This window comes from Myotis myotis, unplaced genomic scaffold, assembly GCF_014108235.1.
Source record: "Myotis myotis isolate mMyoMyo1 unplaced genomic scaffold, mMyoMyo1.p scaffold_m19_p_2, whole genome shotgun sequence".
NCBI classification, from domain to species: domain Eukaryota; kingdom Metazoa; phylum Chordata; class Mammalia; order Chiroptera; family Vespertilionidae; genus Myotis; species Myotis myotis.
This window is the reverse complement of record NW_023416324.1, coordinates 82,384,349-82,407,730: the sequence shown is the minus strand read 5'-3', so window position 1 is coordinate 82,407,730 and position 23,382 is coordinate 82,384,349. Positions and strand designations below refer to the sequence as shown.

At 42.5% G+C, this 23,382-nt stretch overlaps 1 protein-coding gene across 10 annotated transcripts in view; it reads right to left on the bottom strand.

Moving 5' to 3' along the window:
• Positions 1 to 2,575: 2,575 nt before the first annotated feature.
• MCUR1 (mitochondrial calcium uniporter regulator 1) overlaps positions 2,576 to 23,382 on the bottom strand; it is a 39,701-nt gene continuing 18,894 nt past the window's right edge. Inside the window, exons 6-9 of one of the 10 annotated variants that reach the window (XR_004973962.1) lie at positions 23,266 to 23,337; positions 19,689 to 19,742; positions 16,797 to 16,891; positions 2,576 to 3,033 (exon numbers count right to left, since the gene is read on the bottom strand). Coding sequence is in view for 7 of the 10 variants with exons in the window: in XM_036348794.1 (XP_036204687.1) it covers positions 17,088 to 17,143; positions 17,961 to 18,075; positions 19,689 to 19,742; positions 23,266 to 23,337 (297 nt within the window). In the remaining 3 variants the exon portion in view is untranslated. Of the gene's footprint in view, positions 3,034 to 13,837; positions 17,144 to 17,960; positions 18,076 to 18,128; positions 18,280 to 19,688; positions 19,743 to 23,265; positions 23,338 to 23,382 lie in introns of those variants that run through there. The other 9 variants (XR_004973963.1, XR_004973961.1, XM_036348794.1 and 6 more) reach the window with 9 other exon arrangements.

Genomic DNA, 23,382 nt, shown 5'->3' with positions numbered 1-23,382 from the left:
GTTTTTCTCACATTTCTCTCTCTCTTTCCCCTACCCCCAGCCCCTGCTCCCTCCCTTCCACTCTCTCTTAAAAAAAAAAAAAATCCATGGAGAAAATATCCTTGGGTGAGGATTCACAATAGCAACAAAAGTTTAAGTTCCCAGGCTAGTTAGAACAGGAATAGGATTGTTTCCTCATGCTTCAACCTGCATAATGTTAATAATTTTAGCAGCCTAGTTAAAGAGACTCCATTTTATACATTCCCTATCCACACTCGTTCCTTGCATGATTGGCCCCTGGACACCTCTCTGAGCCCACTTTCTGTTACTCTTCTCCAACCACACCAGCATGCGGCGGATGGTGAGAGGCACTGCCCATCACCCTTCAGGGACTGGGGTACTGCTGGCTGACAGTCCTCAGGAACTGAGAATGGCCTCCCCAACATCTCACCCCAGCCTTTCCCCATGGCAGCCACAGCTGAATGGCAAGCTGGTACAAGGGGCCCAGCCCCTCTCCCTGGGGTGGGACAGCTCTGAAGGGAACCCAAACTTCAGAACTCCCCCTGGACTGTCTGGGGGCACTTGTTTGGACTGTATCCCGGCTCATCTTCTTCCCAGTCTTGCTTCCTTCCACTCCAATCCCTTCTACAGGTTGATCCCAAGAGTGCACCCTAATAAACATCTCCCGTGCTAATCGCCACCTCAGAAACTGTTTCCTGGGGAACCCAACCTGGGAACAAAGCTCTTTGCTTTTCCTCTAACACCTCAACTACCCTTTTCCTCAGGGTTTTTGTAATGGCTGTTCCTACTGCTTATAAGGCTCTCCTCCCAGATAGTCACATAGTTTACTCCCTCACATTTCAGTCTCTGCTCAAATGTCCCAGAGCAAGTGGTCCTTCCTGACTTCCTGTGTGAACTAGCAGGCACCACCATCACCACATTACTGTCTGCCTTACTCAGCTGAACTGTTTTCTACAGTATTTATCATCATTTGATATATTCTCTCTTGTTTATTTGTTTAATTGTCTCCTGCTATACTATCCCCCTCAGGGCAGGGACTTCATCTATTTTGTTCACTGCCATTTCCATGGAAACCAGACTAGTGCCTGACACATAGTAGAGACTCAGCACCAAGTCAGGCTGGTGCTTGTCTTGCTCTGACCTGATGCCAGTCATTGGCCATTGACATAGTCCCTGCAATGGAAGTCCTGCCTGTGGGCTTCCATCTTGACCTGCTGACCCCTTGGATTCTGAGGCAATGCCTTCCTGGCTTCTATCCTCCATGACAAAGGGTCTGCCTTGTTAGTTCCTCCTCAGTTTTTCTAGAGATTGCAGTCCTGCTCCTATAGCGCAGGTCCTATTTACCTGCTATTAGATGAGCAGAAATCCAGATGTCATTGTATTGTAATTACCAGACTCCCCTGCCCCCCAATCCAAGTCCTCATCAATGTCCACCCATGGTCTGGTCAGCCTGCCTGTTCAGGTCCAAACTATGAGCCACACCTCTTACCTTCAGCACCAAGGAGGGCATTGACAGGCAGTGGCACTGCTGTAAGGAAAGAAGGGCCCGAGTGTGTACCCCAGCTCTGTCATTTACAGGGGTACATCCTTGTGCAAGTCTTTCACTTCCCTGTGCTCTGGCTTCCTCCCTTGGAAAGTGCAATCATTGATGTCAGCCTCTCCCAGTGGCTGCCAACAGCACATGGGGACATATGAAAGGGTCTGGTGCAAAGCTGGCGGTCTGCAAATTTCTCCTGACGCTACCGAAATCCTCTGAAACATCTGCCCTAGTGTGTTCAGTGTAGTAACACCATGTCCTCAGCAGGAAACTCTGAGACTGGATAGCTCTGTGTGCCAAATAGAATATTTCCCATGGGAAAATATTCAGCATTACATGAAGTTCCATAATAATTTCAAACACATTGGACCAATATAACCATAACCTGTGCAGCCAAATATATAGTCAGCCAAGTACATACTAGGTCCAGGCATTCTCTCATGTACGGGAAGCACAGCTTCACCCCGAAAAGGTAGCCTTGAGTAGACAGGTGGTACTGAAGCATAATGATTTCTCTCTCCCATTCACACATTTGCCAGATTTAATGGAAACATTTATACTTAAACTTTGCCAAATTCCCAGAAACTTTTCTAGTTCTCATTATTATGTTATTCGAAGGAAGGGAGCAATTGCTTCAGTGGTAGGATGCGATATATTTACTAGAGTGCTGAAAGCAAGTTCAACACAAATGACCAATGTGGGCAGGTTGCATAAGTCTAGAGTTATTTCTGTGTGGGGCAATGTTTTCCTCCCTCTTGAGTTGGCTAATGATTTCCAGCAACTAGAACTCTGTCCAGTGCAATCCAGTTAGCCCACATTGAACACAGGGTCCTGAGAGGAGCTATGTCCACTCTGTTTTAGGGGGCTCCCAGTAAAGATGGAAACGGGAATGCGATTGGGATACTCATTTGTAATTTCTACTCTCGGTGTGAAAGTGGGTCATCAGCTCAACAAAGAGAGTCTAAGAATATACAGTAAGGTCACCACAATATCTGAAGTCTGAGCTAGCATCTCTTCGGGAATGAAAACCCGTGTGGACACATGATGAACGTGTTTAATATTCTTCCACATGGCCAGGTATGGTGCTCCCCTGGCCAACCTGGATGAGCTGTTTCATGCTGGCTTGGCAGGCCGCTCCAGACGTCATGCATATGCTGAGCTCTCTGCAGTCGGCGCTGTCTCACCGCCAGCTGCCTTTTCTCTGAGACTCTGCCAGGAGGAGTGTGTTTAAGTCATTGATTACTATTGAGTCTGAGAGACACAGTCTCTCCCCTCAGCGCACTTGATCCATTGCGATGGACAGTTTCCAAGAAGGCAGTCAGATTCCTTGTTCCTGTCCAGCTCATGGTTGTTCAGAGGCTCCCCATTTCCTCCTGGGAAGCTGAGTGTAGGAGTCAGGGGGGCATGTGAGCCAGCAAGTGTTTTCCAGGAGAAGCCTTATATATAGACTCCAGGCATACAGACTCAGGGTTTCATTTTCCAAAAAGTAGGAAATGCTGATGGTATGAAGAAAAAATTAAACAGGACACAGGGAAGAGTAAGTCTCCCTCAGCCCACTGACCCCCAGTTCCCTTCCCCGGAAGCAACTACTGTTACTAACATTTTGTGTCCTTCCAGGCAGTCTACACATATAAGAGGAGCTTTGATTTTTGAAATGCATTTTTATATGTTCAGCTGCAGTTGTTCATAAAATGCCTTTTCAAACAACTCTCCACGGTAACATAACGTTGGAACACACATAGCACACACACTCACACGGACATACACGTGTGCACACACAGTCATTCTCTTAAGCATAAAACAGAGGGGAAATGATGCAACAGAGAGTGACTAGATAAATTCCAGTGAGCTGCAGTGGTTAGTGGGTTCTCAGATGGTTCCAGAAAGCTTTTAATACAGAAATAGCTCGGTGAGAACACCCCAGCCTACCCAGCCCACAGAACCAATCCTAGGAACTTGCCTGTGTGCAATCTTCCCCATGAAGCTCAAGTCTAAACACATCAGGGCTCTGCAGGCCACATGGTTACCTTAATACTCTGGTTCCTCAGACTCTGCTGGCTTTCCCCCTCTGAGCCAGTGGAGTCTTATAGATTGTACCTGCTCCTTCTCCACCCCGAACAACATGCAGAAACTGAAAGCCCCCAAGTTTCCTTAGCCATGCAGTTGACTAAAAACCCAACTTTCAGACTCTAAAGAAGAGGGGAAAACCCGTAAGTATAAAGCTAAGACACATATGTCCATGTTTGGCAGAAATAAGAAAAGTCATCCTATCTATGAAGCTGTTCTGAAACTAAGTGGTTGCATAGTGTTTTGCAAATTGGGAAGGTCTGTTTGTCTTCAGAATAGAGGTGGCTGATGAGAGTGATACTGAGTAACTTGATAAGTTGTTGGTCTAGAGACTTTTTCCATAATTGAAATGTGAATGAGGACATTGAAGGACTGGCATTTACCTAGGTACTGACACAGAATACAAGCTGTCATAAATATTTGTAAAATCAGCCAATCTACAGGAACCTGGCTTAAAAAAAATCACTCATCAAAAGCCAACATTGTAATAGAGGAGCCACAGTGAAACCAATAGAAAAGGAGCATTTCCATTGAACAGCAGATGTACTGGGGAGTGTGGGCTTCATTCCTGGTTCAGGAGTAAGTATGGTTTTGGGGACCCTGGAAAGATCACACTTCAAGAAAATATTGCCTAACCTTCTGGATAGTGAGTTGCCTGAAAATCCTTTCTGGTTGAGAAAGTCTTAAATTCCTCAATAACAGATAAAGTGTAATAAGCAAAAGCCACTGAAAAGAACAGCAATAATAATAACTAGAGTCCTGGTGCATGAAATTCATGCATGGGTAGGGTGCCTAGGCCTGGCCGACAATCAGGGCCGATCTGTGGGGCAACCGTGGGGTGATCGGGGCCCCCCCACTGGCACCTGCCTTGGCTGGCCTGCGGCCTGTGGGAAGCTCCTGCATTGAGTGTCTGCCCCCTGGTGGTCTGTGCGCATCATAGCAACTGGTCATTCCACCGTTCAGTCGATTTGCATATTAGGCTTTTATTATATAGGATGCTCCTTCTCTGAGTCATATACGCTTTACTTACATTTATACTCAGGACTGTACATGAGTGAACTCCTTTTATCCCTTTGGTAGGCAGTCCCCAAGACAGCCCCTCCATGACCCTTGCTTCTCTGCATAGTCATGCCCATAGTCATAGAGGTGCCCTCCACTTGAAGCTGGGCTTGCCCTGTGACTCCTATGTAATTATTAGGATGCGGCAGAAGTGACACTGTGTCGTTTCCAAGGCTAGATCAGGAGGAGCCTTCCAGCTTCTCTCTTGATTTCTTGAACTGTCATTCTGGGGAAAGCCAATTGTCATAAAAAAATTGTCACTCACCCTGGCTGGTTTTGCTCAGTGGATAGAGTGTCAGCCTGCAGACTGAAGGGTCCCTGGTTTGATTCCAGTCAAGAGCACAAGCCTGGGTTGCAGGCTGGATCCCTAGTAGGGGACATGTAGGAGGCAGCCGATCAATGGTTCTCTCTTATCATTGATGTTTCTCTCTCTCTCTCCCTCTCCCTTCCTCTCTAAAATCAATAAAAATATATTTAAAGAAGAAGAAAAAGAAATGTCACTCTTCTGAGACCACACCAGCCATCCCACACCAGGTTCCAGACATGCGAGTGAGGAAGCCATATTGGACGTCCAGCTCAATGTAGCTTTTGGGTGATTCCACCCTAACCAACCTCTTACCACAACTGCATAGGAGGCCCTAAGTGAAAATTGTCCAGCTGAGCCTAGTCAACCCACAGAACCATTAGAAATAGCAAAGAATTGCTGTTTTAAGCCAGTAAGTCATGAAGTGTCCTGTTTCACAGCAATGACTACTGAAACAATCCCACATGGATTCTGCAGGGTTTTGAAGATAGCTGTTAACTCTCCAATATCCATTACACTTGCAATTTAGGGAACTGACCTTAGTCCAGAGGCACCCCCGATTAGTCTATGCCAGCAGTTTTCAAAGTGTGGTCCAGCAGCAGCAGTCTCCTCTCAGAACTTGTTAGGAAGGCAAATTCTCAGGCTCTTCCCTGGACTCAGAGGAACAGAAACTCTGGGGCTGAGGACCAAGCATCTGTGGATTAATAAGTCCTTCAGGTCATTCTGATGCATGCCCACGTTTGAGAACCACTGGTCTATGTACCAATCACATCATCCTGTCCCTACTTTGCTAGTAATTGGTTTAGGAACCCAGGCCTAGGCCAATCAGCACACAGCATCTCCTGATGTGTTATTAGTTTGTGGTGGAGGGAGTGGCTCTCTCTGTCCTCTGGCAGCCACTCTGACTTTGGAAGGAGCCTGAAGATGCAGCTGACACTGAGGATGGGAGGCAGAGTTGCAGGAAGAACCTGTGTTCCTGACACCAGGGTTCAATCATTCTGTCCCACCTTTGAACTTCTGATTACGTGGGTCAATACGTTTCCTTAATGGTTAAACCCCTTGCGTTAGCTTTTCGGTTACTTGCAGCTGACAGCACATTACCAGGTGGGGTTAGCGTTACTACCTGTATTTGACATAGGAGATGGGTGGTGATGCACAGTGGTTCAGAAAACTTGGCAGCAGCAGAGCTGGGATTGGAACCCAGGTCTCTGTTGTCAAAGCCCGCCTTCAAAATACAGCCATAAAAGGGCGAGGTGCACCCCTGTCCTGAGAGCGGAGGGTTTTGTATGTATTTTTGGCGGGTTACGGTACTGAGACTACAGGAAGGCGGTGGGCATTGGACAGAGGAAGTATACCATGGAATGAGGAAAAGGTTCAGAGAGAGGAGGGAGGATGCGTACAAGACAGATAATTACTGCTGAATTCTATTCAGGGCTGGTCTATGCTCTGGTATTTCTCATGTCCTTAAATTCAATGATGTCCTTTCTCCTCTCTTTCCCCCCAGATGGACATATGATGTTGTTTTGCAAGAACAACACTGGACGAGTGTAAAGCTAGTGTTCCTTTGAGGAGCAGGCTTCTTAGTCCAAGTAGTTCTATAAACAGCATCCACCCACACCAACTCCAAAGACACTCTGTAATTACAAAAGGAGTAGTCTGGAAGATTCCACTTGTCAAGCGCTAAAATGCAGCAGCAGCAGACCTTGCACAAGACACAGATGCACAGCGTGAATTCAGGATTTTTCTAACCCTGGGGATCCCTAGGCTCTAGAGCCCCTCGATGGATGCCAACATTTGAGGGGGCTCTTGTCTCTGTCCTTCCGCACCACTGTCACCATGGCAGGTCTGTTTCATCTTCTCCCACCACAATCCTGCCTCCTCTGTCCCCCCTCCCAGCGTGATGTGGCTAATTTTAACCTGTAGTCTGAAGCCCAGTGCAGGGCAGTCCCGAGGTGGCTCTGGCTAAAGGACACTCTCAGGGAAAACATGAAACAAGGCTTCAAACAAAGTGATAACTCTTCTCTCCAACACTCACCCAGAGTTTAAAGTAAGGGCAGGTTACCCCCTACCACAATTCTGACGAAGGACTTTCTCCTATTTGAAACAGACTGCTCTGGGAAACTGATAAGCATTTATCAAAGTCTTTGCTGTGTGCAGAGCACTATTTAAGCCCTGGGAAAGGACACCAGTTAGGGGACAATCCTCCCAAGAATGATTAGAAACAACTATAAAACAAGTCAATAAGTAGACAATGACACACAACAATAAGAGGAGCTAACAAGATTGTTTCTGGGTACTGGGTGTTTACACTAACTTAATCCTCATATTGACGTAGGTATTGTTTTCGTCCCCAATTTACTGATGAGGAAACAGAGGCACTGAGAGGTTAAGTCATTTGCCCAAGGTCGCACAGGATTCAAGCCAAGGCAGCCTGGCTCTGGGGGTCATGCTCCTAACCATCCACAGCATACTAACAGGGAGGGACACAGAGAAGAATGGGGTTGATAGCTTGCTGGGGGAGTTAAGTTTTAATTTTTAATCCTCACCCAAGGATGTGTGTGTGTGTGTGTGTGTGTGTGTGTGTGTGTGTTTAAATTGATTTTAGAGAGAGGAAAGGAGAGGGGAGAGAGAGAAAAACATCGATGTGAGAGAAACATCCTGCACGAGAGCTGACCAGGTTGAACCCATAACCTGTGTATGTGTCCTGACCGGGATTCTAACCTGCGACCTTTTGGGTTTACAGGAGGACGCTCCAAACAAGTGAGCCACACCAGCCAGGGCAGGAATTCTTTTGATAAATTATGAGGAGTCAGGGCAATGTTGGAGGTGAATGAGAATGAGTTAGATTAACTAATTATATTATTTTTAATGACTGCAATAAGCATTCTTTAATGGGAGGCCTTTTCCATAAATGCTTAAATTTTATCATTCCACTAGAGCAGTGGTTCTCAACCTTCTGGCCCTTTAAATACAGTTCCTCATGTTGTGACCCAACCATAAAATTATTTTCGTTGCTACTTCATCACTGTAATGTTGCTACTGTTATGAATCGTAACGTAAATATCTGATATGCAGGATGGTCTTAGGCAACCCCTGTGAAAGGGTCGTTCGACCACCAAAGGGGTTACGACCCACAGGTTGAGAATGGCTGCACTAGAGGCTCAGTGCATGAAATTTGGGTCCCTAGCAGCTGCCGGCTGCTGGCCACAGCCTCCCTTCCCTGAGTGCCGGCTGCTGGTTGGGGCCTTCCTTTGTTCCACGCCTCCCCCTGGTGGTCAACACACATCATAGTGAGCTATCAAACTCCTGGTCAGTAGAACTCCCGAGGGGACACTTTGCATATTAGGCTTTATATATATAGGTAAGTACTGGCTATTGGGACCCTGTTTGCTCTGAGTTCCAAGATTGAAGTGCTTTAGAATGAGAGCTGTGGGTCTGGAAAGAACGATAAAATCACCTGGCTCACCTCCTTATGCTATAGACAAGGAAACCTAGGCTCAAAGAGATTCTGTGGTGCCCAGACCAGCACACCCCAGACTCCTGATTGTCAGTCTAGGGCCTTTCCTCCCCCACCACCCCTTATGTGACCTCCTGAATGCAGCAGCCTGAGTTGGACTGGGCCTGGGACGAGAGGAGCACAGTTGGACAAGCGTTTCTCAGATGCTATTGCAGGTCTAAGATGGTCACAGTTGGGGAATTCTGAGGCACACCTGGCTTACCTATGTTGGCTGGGTTAGCCCAGAGTTAGGGACATGGAGAGGGACTCAGCGAGGTCCTGTCAGAGGGCTTCTGTGGAGGGCACTGGTTGGGGCTCTCTGGATGGCTAACCTCTGGGCCTTTCTGCCTGTTACAGCGCCCCCTACTGTCCCAACACTAACTCACTCCCTAGAAGAGGTCCTGTGGTCAGGATGGGTGGCTCTGCCTGCCGTGGCTGCCATAAGCACAATACTGGCCACTGTGTTAGATTAAAAAAAAGATAGGTTTCCTTTTTTTGCTAACCTATATTACTTTTAATGGCTGTAATGAGTCTTCTTTAATGGGAGGCCTTTTTCATAAGAGAGAAACATCAATGAGAGAGAAACATAATCGATCGGCTGCCTCCTGCACACACCCCCTCCACCCCGGGGATCAAATCCATAATCTGGACATGTGCCCTGACCGGGAATTGAACCAGTGACCTCTTGGTTCCGGGGTTAATGCTCAACTGCTGAGCCATACCGGCTGGGCTCAACATCAATCTTTTTATATAAAGACTTCCAAATAAATATGAACATTCAAAATCATCTGGAATTTATATGAGGGCTGGTGGGGTCCAGCACTTGAGAGCTCATGCTGATTTCCTGTAGGCTACCTTATTCCCCTAATACCTACTATTATCTATACCCTAGGAGTTCGAAGGGTTATGTACTTTTGCTAAGATCCTGCATCTTTCCCTGGAAATGTGTCTGTCTGGGTACTCTGGAGTGGTTGCTAAGGAGCATACTAAGGGAAATTTAGTTCTTTGGGTGGTAATATAAGCCATACTACTAGTAACCACTACGAAGTGAATTTAGTTATGGCGCATGGACTGCATTATGTTTGCTGTGCATGTATGGTTTTACAGTTTACAAAACATTTTCAGGTATTTGACCTCATTCAGTCCTTACCAAGTGCTATGAGTTGGGTAGGATTTCTATTCCTTGGAGTCAGAATGCTTGGGTTTGAATCTGGAGTCACCACTTAGCAGTTGGGTGCCTTTGGGCAAGTTATTTCAACTCTCTCTGTCTTGATTTCCTCTAAAAACAGATGTCATTGTAGTACTTAATTCATAGAAATGTGGTGAAGATTCAATGAGTGTGTAAAAACTTTAGGACTGTCCTGGAATACAGCAAACAAATGCACTATACTATTCCCAGATACTATTATCGTTACTGTTGTTATGCTTTTAGAAATGGGAGAACTAAGGCTAGGCAAGGCTAAAAGGTTTAACATGGCAAGGCTGGGGAGCTGAATTCATCATATTAGTGGTTGTGAAATTATCTGCCCCTAAAAACTGGTGTTTAACAACCAGACTAAGATATTGTGCAGCTAAAACAAAATAATCATGGTTTTACTAACTGACAGAAAGCTGTTAATAGACTTTTCTCAATCTTAAACTTTTGGGCTTGCTACTGCCTCTCTAACAGCACTTGCTGGTGCTCCTGACCATGCCACAGGATTCACAGAAATATTAATGGAGAAAACTCAGGACTGACTGACCTAGCCTGGTTCAACAGCTTTTTGTTTTCATGAGCATCTGACCTTGTGACTGAATTGCATGCAGGCACCATAAGCATACCTTTTCTGTCCTAGGCCATACGAAGAAATCCTTTATAATAAAAGGCTAATATGCAAATTGACCATAAAGGTGGAACTGGGAACAACTGGTTGCTATGATGCACACTGACCACCAGGGGGCAGACACTCAACGCAGGAGCTGCCCCCTGGTGGTCAGTACGCTCCCACAGGGGGAGCTTTGCTCAGCCACAAGCCAGGCTGATGGCTGCGAGTGCAGCAGCGGTGGCGGGAGCCTCTCCTGCCTCCTCAGCAGCGCTAAGGATGTCCGACTAATGGCTGTTAGTCAGACATCCCCCGAGGGCTCCCGGGCTGCCAGAGGGATGTCTGACTGCCAGCTTAGACCTGATCCTCCGGGGAGCAGGCCTAAACCAGCAGGTGGACATCCCCCAGGGGTCCTGGACTGCATAGGGTGCAGGCCAGGCTGAGGAACCTCCCTTCCCCCCTCCCCACACCGAGTGCACAAATTTTCATGCACCGGGCCTCTAAGTTGGACATAATCTGTAATTTGCAACATCCCACAAAGAATATATTGCTCAGTAGAGACCACAGTGCCATCTAGGTCCACCCCCAAAGAAGCCCAGTCATCCCCTCCAACCTCGAATCCTAACACATACGGACTTACTTTTTACACTTCCTGCAACCCTGTGAATTTCAGATCAAGAATATATGTTCTGGGTTATTTTTAGAGGAGATAGCAAAGAGGAAACCAGGAAGCTGGGAAGAGAAGAGAGATGGAGTGCAGGCGACATGCTTTCGCCATGCAGCTTAAAGTAACTGAAGCAACATAAACCTGTGGGTGCTGAGGGATGCAGGGCCTGTGGGAAGGCTACCCTGCTGCTTTGAAGGGGAGAGAGTGGAGCCTGGGGTATGCTATGGTTTGGCTCAAATAATATGGCAAAGCTAAGGATACATAACCCTGTATATTGAGCAGTTTTGAGAAATATTCAAGTGTGTATGTGAATTTGTTAATGAACAACCTTCCCCCCCCCCCCCTCAATCATGCAACTTTATTCAGAATAATGGTGGAACCCTGAAAACTGGTTTGTAAAACAAAAAAAAGGGATTGAAGATTTGGTTGGAAAGCCAGTAAAAATATTACGCACCACAGACTAAAATTCCCACGTTATTAGTAATAAAGGGAAAGGATATTCTGGACTGTTTCTAGTCACCAAAGGGTGGTCACTCCAAGTTAGTTGTACGGCTCTCTTCAGAGTGCAGACTGTTCTGTATTTTCATGAACATTGTAACCAACACTGTTGAATGCCAACCAACATCCATTTCTAGCCTCCTTCTTCCTTGACCATATCCTACCAGAGGGGCTAAAGAATTGAAATATTCCCCTTTGCTACCTGTCTTGCTCTAGTGACCTCGTCCTGGCCCGAGACATAAGGGGATTTCTGCGGGAGGGGAATAGCATTCTCCCTGATTAAAAGGAGACATCTGAAAAGAGCTCTTTCCCACCTCTTTTCCTTTGGATGCTGCCATGCGAGGGCGTGCTGCCTGGAGCTGTGCTAGCAATATCGTGAGTAGGTTGGTGACCAAGGCTGAAGCTGAAAGCTAACAAATAGAGGAAGGTAAAAACGCCAAAGATGAAAAGAGATGGGTTCTTGAAAGCAACAGTGAGCTGCCAACCCAACCCTGAGGATCACCTATTTCTAGACTCAAGTAAGAATTGAAGTCATTAGGCACAAGCACTGTTTGTTTTGTTACTTGCAGTTGAAAGCAGCCAATTGACACAAATGCAATGAAAACATGCACACGTGCTCGCATGGGTTCAGACTGTCTTGATCTCTGGCCTCCGTCTCTTCCCCACAGCCTTCCCACTGAGGTTTTCAGATAGCAATTCTTGAGGTTTGAGAGAGACAGTGCCTGTTACAGCATTGGCTTGGGTTGCTGTGAGGTTCATCCAAACCATAAATTACTGTAAAATTAAAGAGAAATGGTAAAAACAAACAAACAAAAAAACCCCACTTCTATGTTAGGCAGACCCTGACTTTCATGTCGGAAGGCACAAGACACCACCAAGCAGCTGTCTTTTCTCCTGGGAGAATGGGTGTTGTCCAATCTAAATGGCTGAGGAGGGAAGTTTTGAAAGACCTCTCAAGACAGTAACTTCAGAAATGACACACTACCTGGAATGGAGTGCAGCTTCCTGGGCTTTAGTGTTACACTGACCTGAAACTTCAAGATCATAAGCCACTGATTGGGGTTTACTGAAACAGAGTATACGCACGCACGCACGCACGCACACAGGTTAGTATAAACAGAAAAGTTAGGACCTTGTAAAATGCCCAAGTATTTCAACTTCTTATTCCTCAGTATTGGTCTAAAAAACAGTTACCTGCATATCTGTATGTACAAGACAAGCTTAGTGTTCCCTCTTTAAGGGCACCAAACCTCAGACCCGTGAGGTTGACAGTGGCTCTATGACCCCTCTCCCGTTCCCAGTCTGATCTTTGTGTGGAAACTGCAGTTAAGGTAGAGACACCACTGCGTGGTGAAGCTCTGCCGTGGAATGCCAGAGGTTGATTCCAGAGAGAACGCAGCTTCTAGAAATTTTATTTGGAAAGAAACCAAAGCCCCAAAGCAAAGGAAATGTTTTTAAGTTGGTCACACACCACAGCTGAGTGGAATCCAGGTGAGAAATGTGGATAGATGACCTTCTAACCACGGCACACCATTTTAAACACAGACTGAGTTTGCAAATCATTTAGTGCCTTTGAGAAACTTAACAGCTCATCCTCAAATCTACTTAGTTTGACTCTAATTTTGGTAAAAGAGTTCTGGTTAGAGAAAATGAAATGTATCTAAAATCAATTTCCAGGCTATTTGCCATTTATGTCTTGCCAAGGTGTTCCTTTGAGTTTCTCCTGAGGAGACGTTTATTGCTGCAAACATCAGCCAGGGCAGGCTGACTGCAGAGCTGATTCTTCAGGGGTGGGATAATTGCTCACAGGTCCTCAGGGAAGAAGCCTGCAAGGAACGGACCCATAGGGGTACTTCCTTCCAGGCTTTCTCAAAGTGGAACTCTAACTGTGAGGTTGTAGCACACCTGCTGGCTATTTCCGACTCTCCATACTTGAAGTTGGACTGAGAGAACTGGGCCCGCTTGGAGAAAACTGAGTGGTAAGAGGTACGGAGAAGTGATGGTGTTTTGGTTTTTTTCTTTCTGAACTTTGATTACGTAAGTCAAAAAAGCATTGCCTTTTTGCTCAAGCTGGTTCGATTTAGGTTCTATCATTTGCAACCTGAATCTTCAGCTATTTTAAAAAACTTGTGTACTAGTATATACCCCACTTCCCCTCAAACAAGTCAAGTGTTTCCCACGAACATGCTAAAAGAATTGTTTTGAAAAATAAAAAATTATTTTGTAAATCAAATATTTACTTTCAAATGTCTTTTATGCAAATTCAAATTTTTAGATACTAGGTTTTCTTATAATATTTGTGTTATCATATACAATGGGAGGGAATAACAGTTGAAATACAGTGTAGGCGAAGTTCTAGTGTTCAGATTCAATTTGAACAAATAGAAAAGTGTGTTAGTAACACGGAGAGAATTAAATATTTTATTTTAGATGATAAAAATGTTATACCCACTCTAATATATCATAAAGGATAACTGAATATTTGCATAAGTAATGAAAGGGTTAAGAAATTATTTGGGTTATAATCAGAGGAACATAATAAGCGTAAATCTGTAGAAGGGTATTTTCCAAATAAATTCCAATAAAAGGATAAACATTCTCAAACATTTTATATACATAATTATTTCCGATTAACATGTTTTTGCTGTAGTGTCAGAAAAATCACAAATTTGGTAAATGTACGTTCAAGTCAGAGTTTTCTATGAGTTCTCTAGTACCACTGTGTATCTGTTCAGAAATGAGGCCAGAATTCTCAGAACACAGCACATTAGGGTAGGGGAAGAGAAACACTAGGGTGAGGGAAGAGGAATGCCTGCTGATGCTGACACGGCTAACTAACAAGCGGCGAGGCTGGAGGCGACCAGAACGAAGTGGGACCATGCCACTGAGTGGGGCTGCGAAGGGAAAAGCAGAGCTGAGCCCAAGACAGTCCAGTCAGGATCACGTTCACAGTGGTTCAGGGTTTTGGTTTTTAATGTGTTCAGAGACAAATCCCAGCAGGACTCGTGGTTTTCGTCATCAAGCCTTTCTTCGTGAATTTGTGACTTCTCAACTGAGGCACTTAGCATACTTAAGGGGAAAAATGAATACATTCAGATTTAGTTTTGTCAGATATTTAGCTAGAAAACCAAAAATTCATGTCTCTTGTAAGAACTGCACACACAAACAGGGTTTGCTTAATAATGGGGCAGATAAGAAGAGGAAATGTAGTTCAGCTCTTTCAAAAAGATAAAGGGGGAGGAGACAGTGGGAATGCAGAGGAGCCCTTAGGAATGGAGCAATTAGTACAAGGAAACAGTTTCCATCTGTGAGGTTCTGCTGCAGGCATCTGTACCTTAGGCACCTGTGCTTGAGAGGTATGCTTCAGGAGCTACCTGTGGTTAATTTCCCCAGGGCTAGACACAGATTTTCTGAAGCCTTGCCAGGCATCTGCCCCCTTCTGAGTGCGAATGCTTCATTTTCTAAAGTGATCTGAAGCCTGCCAAGCCGAGCGGGCTTAGGAAGTTGTCACACGGTGTCCCGGCGCGGCATGCTTACACTGTTCACAATATCTGGGCCAGCAGTGGGAAAGGGACACTTGTATTTTTGGCCCATATGCTTTTCAAGTAGAATACACTTGACTAAATAAAGGGAACATCATTCCGAACCCTCTGAACTTCCACATCAGCACGCAATCCCTCCATCAAAGGAGAGCTCTTGTTCCCAAGGCAGAGGGGTAAAAGAGGCTGCTCTGTACTGCAAAGGGCTGACTCCACAGCAAAATCAACGGCCCAAATAAGTGAAGGGCTGATGCAGCCCACTATCAGCAGTAGGAATGTCATTGGGACCAGCAGTCGCCAACCGGTGGTCCGCAGATCACTGGTGGTCCACGAGGTCTGAGAGGTTGGCGACCACTGACTTGGACTCCTTTTGGCCTGTGAAAGAAAGTCACCCCACTGAATGTTACCTTAAAAATATTTTATCAGAATATAAGGCCACTTCACTGTTTTCAACCTGTACAAGTTGATGTCTGCTTTGAAACATAATCACATATAACACTTCCTCCCTTGGGTGCTCTTTATTTCGGAGGAGAGTCTGTACTCCACGCCTTTTCTCTGAGCTCTGCCAACCAAAGTTATTAAGTAGTTGCAACTGTGGTCTTAATGGGATGTCATGTCCTTGAGTCTTTACTACTTAAGGCAATTGCTACATGTGCAGCATTTTCTGGGGATCCTTTTCTGAAAGAATATATTGATAAAATATTTTATGAAGCAGTTAAGTCATTTTAAATCTAGTTGGAAAGATTAAGTTGTTATTCACTTAATGCAAAAGTACTCGACTGAATTTCAGACTTATTTGGAATTCAGAATCTTTGTGCTACACAAATGTTTTTTTTTTAAAAGGCAACAGCTTACACTTTCCGAAGTTTAGAAATGACATCCACAGGACAACAGGTGACCTTTTTTTTTTTTTACCAGTGTGGTTGGAACAGTGATTGTGGGCATTCATTCTACCAGTCTGATCAGGTGGTCTTAACGTGGTCTCTCCACTGTACCAGATTACGTACATGTCTGCATGTGGAGGACAGCAAAGGTCCTACCAATGTCATCCGGTCTAAAATGCTCATTTTCTCCTACCTGCCAGTCATTCCAATAGGATGCTTTTGAGATGGTGCTTTCTCAAAATACCCTTTTATCTAGGAATTTGTCTTAAATATAGAGGTAAGGTAGATATGAGAGTCTCTTTAATAACCAAAGAAATCAACCTAAACTCAGATGATAGCTGGCATGAGTTTTCTAATTTTGAAAGCCTAGGATCTGAGCTTGTAATGGGCCATTTCTAAAAGTGCACACACTCTCTAAATATCCAGATGCTGCCACAGACTGCCTCCCTTGTATAAAAGGCAGAAGCCGAGAGGAGGAAGCAGACCCCATCCCACAAACTGAAGTAGACGTCCACGCTGAGAATCAGCAAGTTTTCCAGGATGGTACAGTGGAGTGTGACCATAGCTCTCCAATCAGGAGGGAGGGGAAGAAGGGCCCAGTGAGGGAGAGGGAGGGAGAGAAACCCACAAGTACAAGAGTCCCCATTACAATTACAACACCTCACCAGGCAACAAGATTTTCTAGCCTGAAGGCACATAAAAATACCCATAACAGTAACTAAGACAATGGCAATTGAAAGAAAAAACCCTCCTTTGGAAGTAAAGTACAGCTGTTTCATTAGGGACGCTGATGCTAAGGTCGGGGCAGGCGAAGCGGATATGGTGCTCTTGGTTTACTTTCTGTGATTCTTCAGCGCTCAGTAAAGCCAATGTGCCTTTTAAACGGAGACCCCAAGTCCTCTGTGTGACAAAAGATTACAATGGTAGCTACACAAATATTTACTGTTGCTGTGTCCCACAGGTTAGGCCGAGTTCACCGATCCAGCTGAGTGGAGTCTTCCGTGTTTTGTCCACCGCCACTCAGCGTTATAAAGTCAACCAAACAGAAACGAGAAAAGGAGCAACTGTGAAATTCCTGACTTCTTTGTGTTGGTTATTGTCCATAATTTGCATAAAATAAATAATAGGCTTTAAGTAAAAATCGGTGTTAAAAGTTGAAACGAGGGGTAGGGGAGCACAACAATCTGGTATTCTCAAGGCAAAACAATAGAGATCTCTTTAAATATACACTTTATTATATCCACAGGCGATAAAATCCCAGAGCTACTGTTAGGCATGTAAAAACAGACCCTGTAAAAAAAATAATTAAGCACAGTATTAGTTATATTAATAGTTACCTGAGAGAACATCTCTTTATTAAGAAAACATATCCACCTATCTAACAAGGGGGAAACCACACATTAAGAAACTTTTTCACTGATGTGCCACATCCCACGAGACACCTGCCCATAAAAAACCCCCACACCTTGAAGTCATCATTTTTCAAGGACAAATGTATCAAATAATCAAGAGAACTTTCAATAAGAGTTTAGAATCACAAAGTCTGTGGTCACAAAGCACATGTATATGTACTGGAAGGGACACAGCCTTCGTTTTATGAGCAAAATGTCACTTCTTAATACTATTGTACCTTTAAAATATTGATGAACCCAACATACTAAATTTGAGTTAAAATAATGGCTAATTTTTTTGTATACGAAGCTTTATTCCCTGTTTTGTCTCAAAAATTGCAAATACCTCCTTATGAGGAAGGTCACCAATAGAAGAAGAAAGGTCACAACTTAAAAACTTTTCGTTCTATCCACCCAATATTCCGTCTTGAATTCCACTTAAAATTTTTTAAATAACTGTAATTCAATGATAGTATCTTATCAGATTTAAGATTCCATTGACTGTAAAGTACATCATTTTATTTACTTCTAAGAAAAAATTGCCAATATGATACTGTCTATCGGAAATGTAAGAAGCTTGCCAAATTCAAAGATATTAAAATATGAAAAAATATGTGTTAGAATCAATGAAATGCAATATCTATCCAAGTTAGTTTATAAAATTTATTTATTTTATTGTCAGCTTGTTGCAATTACCTAGATATAAAACAGCTTACCTGCTAAATATTTAATATTATCAAGCTTGTGCGACTCGAGCATGGTTTTGAGGCCAGCAACCTCAGTATCTATCTTCCTGTCTGTCTGGGTGACGGCCCGATCTTGCTGGGCATGCTTTTAAAACAAAGAGATTCGCAGCATTACACCACTTGGGATATACCATCCCTTCTGCTGTCAGTCCTGAGTTCCTGCCCACCAAGGTGCAGTCAAGGGGAACTGGGGTAAGATTAACGAGACTTAGGCTTTAGTCTTAGTTCTACTATCCTCATGCTATGTTGCGTTGGTCAGGGCCTTTAAAATACTTAGGCCTGTTTCTTTCTGTTTGAAAAAAACAAACAAAAAACCATTAGTCCTGCCTCCACACAGGCTAGAGAATCCAGTGTGATAATCTACATAAAATTGCTCTGCAAGTAATGTTAACATTATGAAGCCAGTCTGTTCTTAATGGCAATAAATATGTTCCACCCTTCTAAGTTCGCCTTAATGAAAAGCATACAAAAATGCTTTAAAAAATGAAAAGAATCTTGGGTAATTTAAAAGGAACAGTGCTTGCCTTGACACTGTTTCTATTCACATTTTTTAAAGTTTTCTTCTTTTATAGTTCAAACACCAAGTGTTTTACTATTATTATGAGGCTTGGCTATACCAAAGGCCTATTTGTGTTTTTCTCAAATATAACAGTCAAACTAGATACATAATTACCCCCAAAGGATGGTGAGTTTGGCTAATGTTATAAAGGGGTTGTCATACTTCACTAATGCATCAAAGCACTAGAAATGCTTCACTAAAAATTCTAGAGCAGGTAAGTAGTTCCCTATGGCTAACAATTCAGGTAACAAATAAAAAAACAAGAGCCTGGATGAACAGAAAAGTATTCCAGAGGAATATTCCAATATTCTCTCATAGAAATCTCCTGTGGGTTTCAGAGGTTCCAAGTAATACAGAATGAAAAAGAAGTAAATGCATGCCATTAACTAAAAATGTAATTTAAAAAGTCCATTCCTTATTATTCTTAAATCACTGAGGTTTAAACTTTTATTATGATAATCAAGTAGTTGGTTAAATGCAAAAAAATCCTATGATACTCCACTTCCAGGTATATGCTAAAAAAAAAAAAAAAAAATTGAAAACAGGGACCCCAACAGATATTTGTATTCCCATGTTCATAGTGGCATTATTCACAACAGCCACCAGATGAAGCAACCCAACTGTCCAGAGACAGAATAATCAAATGTGGTGTATCCATCTAATTATTATTCAACTATAAAAGGGACATTTTGATATATGCTACAATATGGATGAAGCTAGAGGACACTATGCTAAATGAAAATAAGCCAGTCACAAAAGGACAAATACTGTATAATCCCACTTATATGAGGTACCTACATTAGTCAAATTCATAGACAGAAAGTAGATAGAGGTAGTCAGGGGCTGGGGCGGGGGGAAGTTACTGTTTAATGGGAGACCTTCAGTTTTTCAACATGAAAAGAGTTCTGTGTATGGATGGTAGTGAAGGTTGCATAATAACGTGAATGTACTTAATGACATACACTTAAAAATGATTAAAATGGTACTGTTTATGTATATTTTACAACAATTTAAAAAATTCTATCACATTAAACCTGCACATATTTTCCTATAATACATCACTACAAATAGCAGTAACAACGCACAGGATGAAGCAGAGATGAATAAAATGACCAAGAAAAGTCGGTCTCAATTCTTACCAATGCCACCATTTCTGTCCTCATTTCCAGCAGCTTCCTTTCGTTTAATGAATACTGAAACAAACATGTCACATAGGTCAGATTCTGATTTCTTTCTCTCTCCTCTCCTCCTCCACTAGTATCTCAAATATTCTGGTCTCACTACTTCCAAGAATATGTAACACTAGAAACTGCCTCCAGGATAAAGGAGTCTACGTGACCCTTTCCTTCAGATCTATTTTTTTTGAGGTTTCTTATTTATATTCACTCATCACTCCAGTATCTGGACTCCCTTTTGTCAGCCTTCACCTTTCTCTCTCTGTTTTTTTCTTTTCATTTCTTAGCTGTGATGTCTCTAGGTCCCTCCCACTCTCATACCGGCACTCTAGGGACCAATTTAGATGGATGCGGAGTCATACGTGTTTTGGCTTTGACAAGAGAGTTGAAAAGTGGGGAATAATTCCAAGAAAAATTGCCCCTGGGACTACAACAGCATTACTTGTAAATTAAAAAAAAAGAAGAAGAACAAGGAAGAAGGAAGAAGATGAAGAAGAAAAAGCCCCAAACCCCAAACTAAGGACTAGTCATAGTACCAATGAATGCTCATCTCTGTCTTTAAATGCCAGAGCTTCAGACCAGGAGAGAGCTATGCATCTGATCCCCACCAGAGGCAGGTGGAACTGGATTTTCTTCACACCTTTAAATTCTGGCCTTCAGTAAGTCAATATTGATTCAGCCACAAGAGTAAAGAAAAGCCTACATATCTTGATATTGCCATGATTTTTAAAATAAGTCCCATCTTCTTGTATCCCAAAACAGTTCACTTGCCATAGTACGTTTGAAACTGGCTGTAAATATCACCCCAGTTAATGTAATTGGCACAATATTACAACTTTATTAAACAAGGGAATGAGAGGGTCAAATAACTCATTTTCATCAAAGCATGTTAAATGCATACTAACTGCATAATATTATGCTACTGTCCTGCACTTCAGAATAATCTAAGTTTAGGATCGCCAAGAACAACTTCTCAGCTAGATCAGTAAATCGTATAAACTCACAGGCTTTAATCCAGGCTCACATCCCATATTTCCCAATCTTCTAGGTATATTTCTTCCCAGCTTGGTTAACAACAGGCATCTTCTTAAATCAAGTGAATTCAGCCCTGGCCGGGTAGATCAGTTGGTTAGAGCACTGTCCCATATGCCAAGGTTGCGGTTTTGATCCCCAGTCAGGGCATTTACAAGAATGCATAAATAAGTGGAACAACAAATCTATGTTTCTCCCCCCCAACCCTTGCTCTCTAAAATAAACAAACAAAATTTTTAACAAAGTGAACTCAGAAAATTTGTTAAGTACACAAACTATAAGGACAAAGGTAACCAAAAGAGTCTCTCCTCTTCCAGATATAGTCATATGCTAGTGATCACTAAGTATTTTAGTGATACTAAGTGATTTAATCTTCATGGTTGAAAACGTTTTAAGACTAGAAAACGGGTAATATGAACAGAATAATAATTACTTGGTATAATAAAGTTTAGCTTAACTATTGAATCCATACCCAGTTCCAAAATATAGTGAAATACTTGTTTGTGTTTCAATGTTAGTTTCATTTATCAGCGTAGCATATTTTAGTTGAAAGCAAATTGTGAAAAATGAGAATGAACAAATTTTGAGAACTCAGTTTCTGCATGTGTATCCAATTCTATGTTAGTGAAAAGTGCTTTATATGCCCTTACTCATTATGCTAAGAATAAAAAAGGTATCTCCCGAATGTTATTAAATCCAAATAAAGACTGAATAAGAAGATAGATGGGTTAAAAATCAGAGGCAAGCCAACACATAAAGATTAAAATATACAATTTATTGCCCCCATGTTCATAGCAGCATACAATACCAAGGTATGGAAGCAACCTAAGAGCCAATTGATGGGTGAATGGATAAAGAAAATGTGAGGTACATAGTATATATCTCAAATGAAATCTTATTCTGTCATAAAAAATAAGAACATATTGCCATTGCAACAACATGGATGAACCTTGGGAGCATTATGCTAAGTGAACTAAGTCAGACAGAGAGACAAATACAGTATAATCTCACTTACATGTAGAATCTGAAAAAAAACAAGAAACCTCAGGAGCTCAGAGATACTGAGAACAGATTAATGGTGGCCAGAGGCAAGGGATGGAGGGTGAGCAAAATGGGTGAAGTGAGTCAAAAGGTACAAATTTGCAGTTAAAAAATGAATCCTGGGGATGTAATGTACCACAGGGCAACTGGACTTAATAATACTGTACTGTATATTAGAAAGTTGCTATGAGAGTAAATCTTAAAAGTTCTTATAACAAGAAAAAATTTTTTAACTACGTAATATGGTGATGGATATTAACTAGACTTACTGTGTTGATCATTTTGCAATATATACAAATATCAAATCATTATGTTGTACACCTGAAACTAATATATGTCAATTACACCTCAGTTAAAAAAAAAGATTACTGCAAAAGCTCTGAGGGAAAAAATATTGTATTTATATGCATTATCTTTGAAAAAGCAAGGGCAACAGAGCTGTATTTCCAGTTTTCTTAGTTTATCTTTTTGGTAACAAATGTGCAGCACTAACTTTCCTAATTAAAAGTTTCAATTTAACATAACTTACTCATTTAGAATTTGCATTTCAAAATAATATAGTAAAGTCATTGCGAGTTCTCTATTAAAGAAAAAGATAAAAGGGAAATATTTTTTAAATCTTGAATTATGGTATAAAATTTAATATTATTTACTATCAAGTCAAGATTGAGTTTAATTTCTTTTTTTTTTTTAAATATATTTTATTGATTTTTTACAGAGAGGGAGGGAGAGGGATAGAGATTTAGAAACATTGATGAGAGAGAAACATCAATCAGCTGCCTCCTGCACATCTCCTACTGGGGATGTGCCCGCAACCCAGGTACATGCCCTTGACCGGAATCGAACCTGGGACCCTTCAGTCCGCAGGCCGACGCTCCATCCACTGAGCCAAACCGGTTTCGGCAATTTCTTTATTAATATCTAAGTGACACATAATTTAGTATCTCTGAAACAAAAAAGGATTCAAACTTATTTGACCAATATTTTAATTTTAAAGTTTTTGTTGTTGTTTTGTTTTTTAGAGGAAGGAAGAGAGTGAGAGCAAGAGTGAGAGAGAGCAAGAGAGAGAGAGAGAGAGAGAGAGAGAGAGAGAGAGAGAGAGAGAGAGAGAGAGAGAGAGAGAGAGAAACATTGATTGGTTGCCTCCCATACGCTCCCTGACCAGGGATCAAACCTGCAACCTGGGTATGTGCCCTGACCTGGAGTCAAATCACCATTTCTTCTGTGTATGGGACGATGCTCCAACCGAGTGAGCCACACTGGCCAGGGCAACATTTTAATTTTAATGTTACTTATGAAAGCATCAAATTTAAGCCCTACTCCAAAATATAATTAAAATAAAGAAAAAACTGTCTTAATAATGAAATATTTAATAGTACTTGTGAACTGTGTATAAACTTAGACTTGACCAAGCATTCCATCCTGCAAAAAATTTAATTCATACTCTATTTTTAATAAGGGAACATACCAATTCTTTTACTCTGCTCTTTTCTAGATTGAAGTCTAATTTGGAATCTGTGCGGACCTTGACCACTTCATCCTAGTAGGAGGGCAAACAACAAAGAAAGAAATCCAAAGTAAGAAA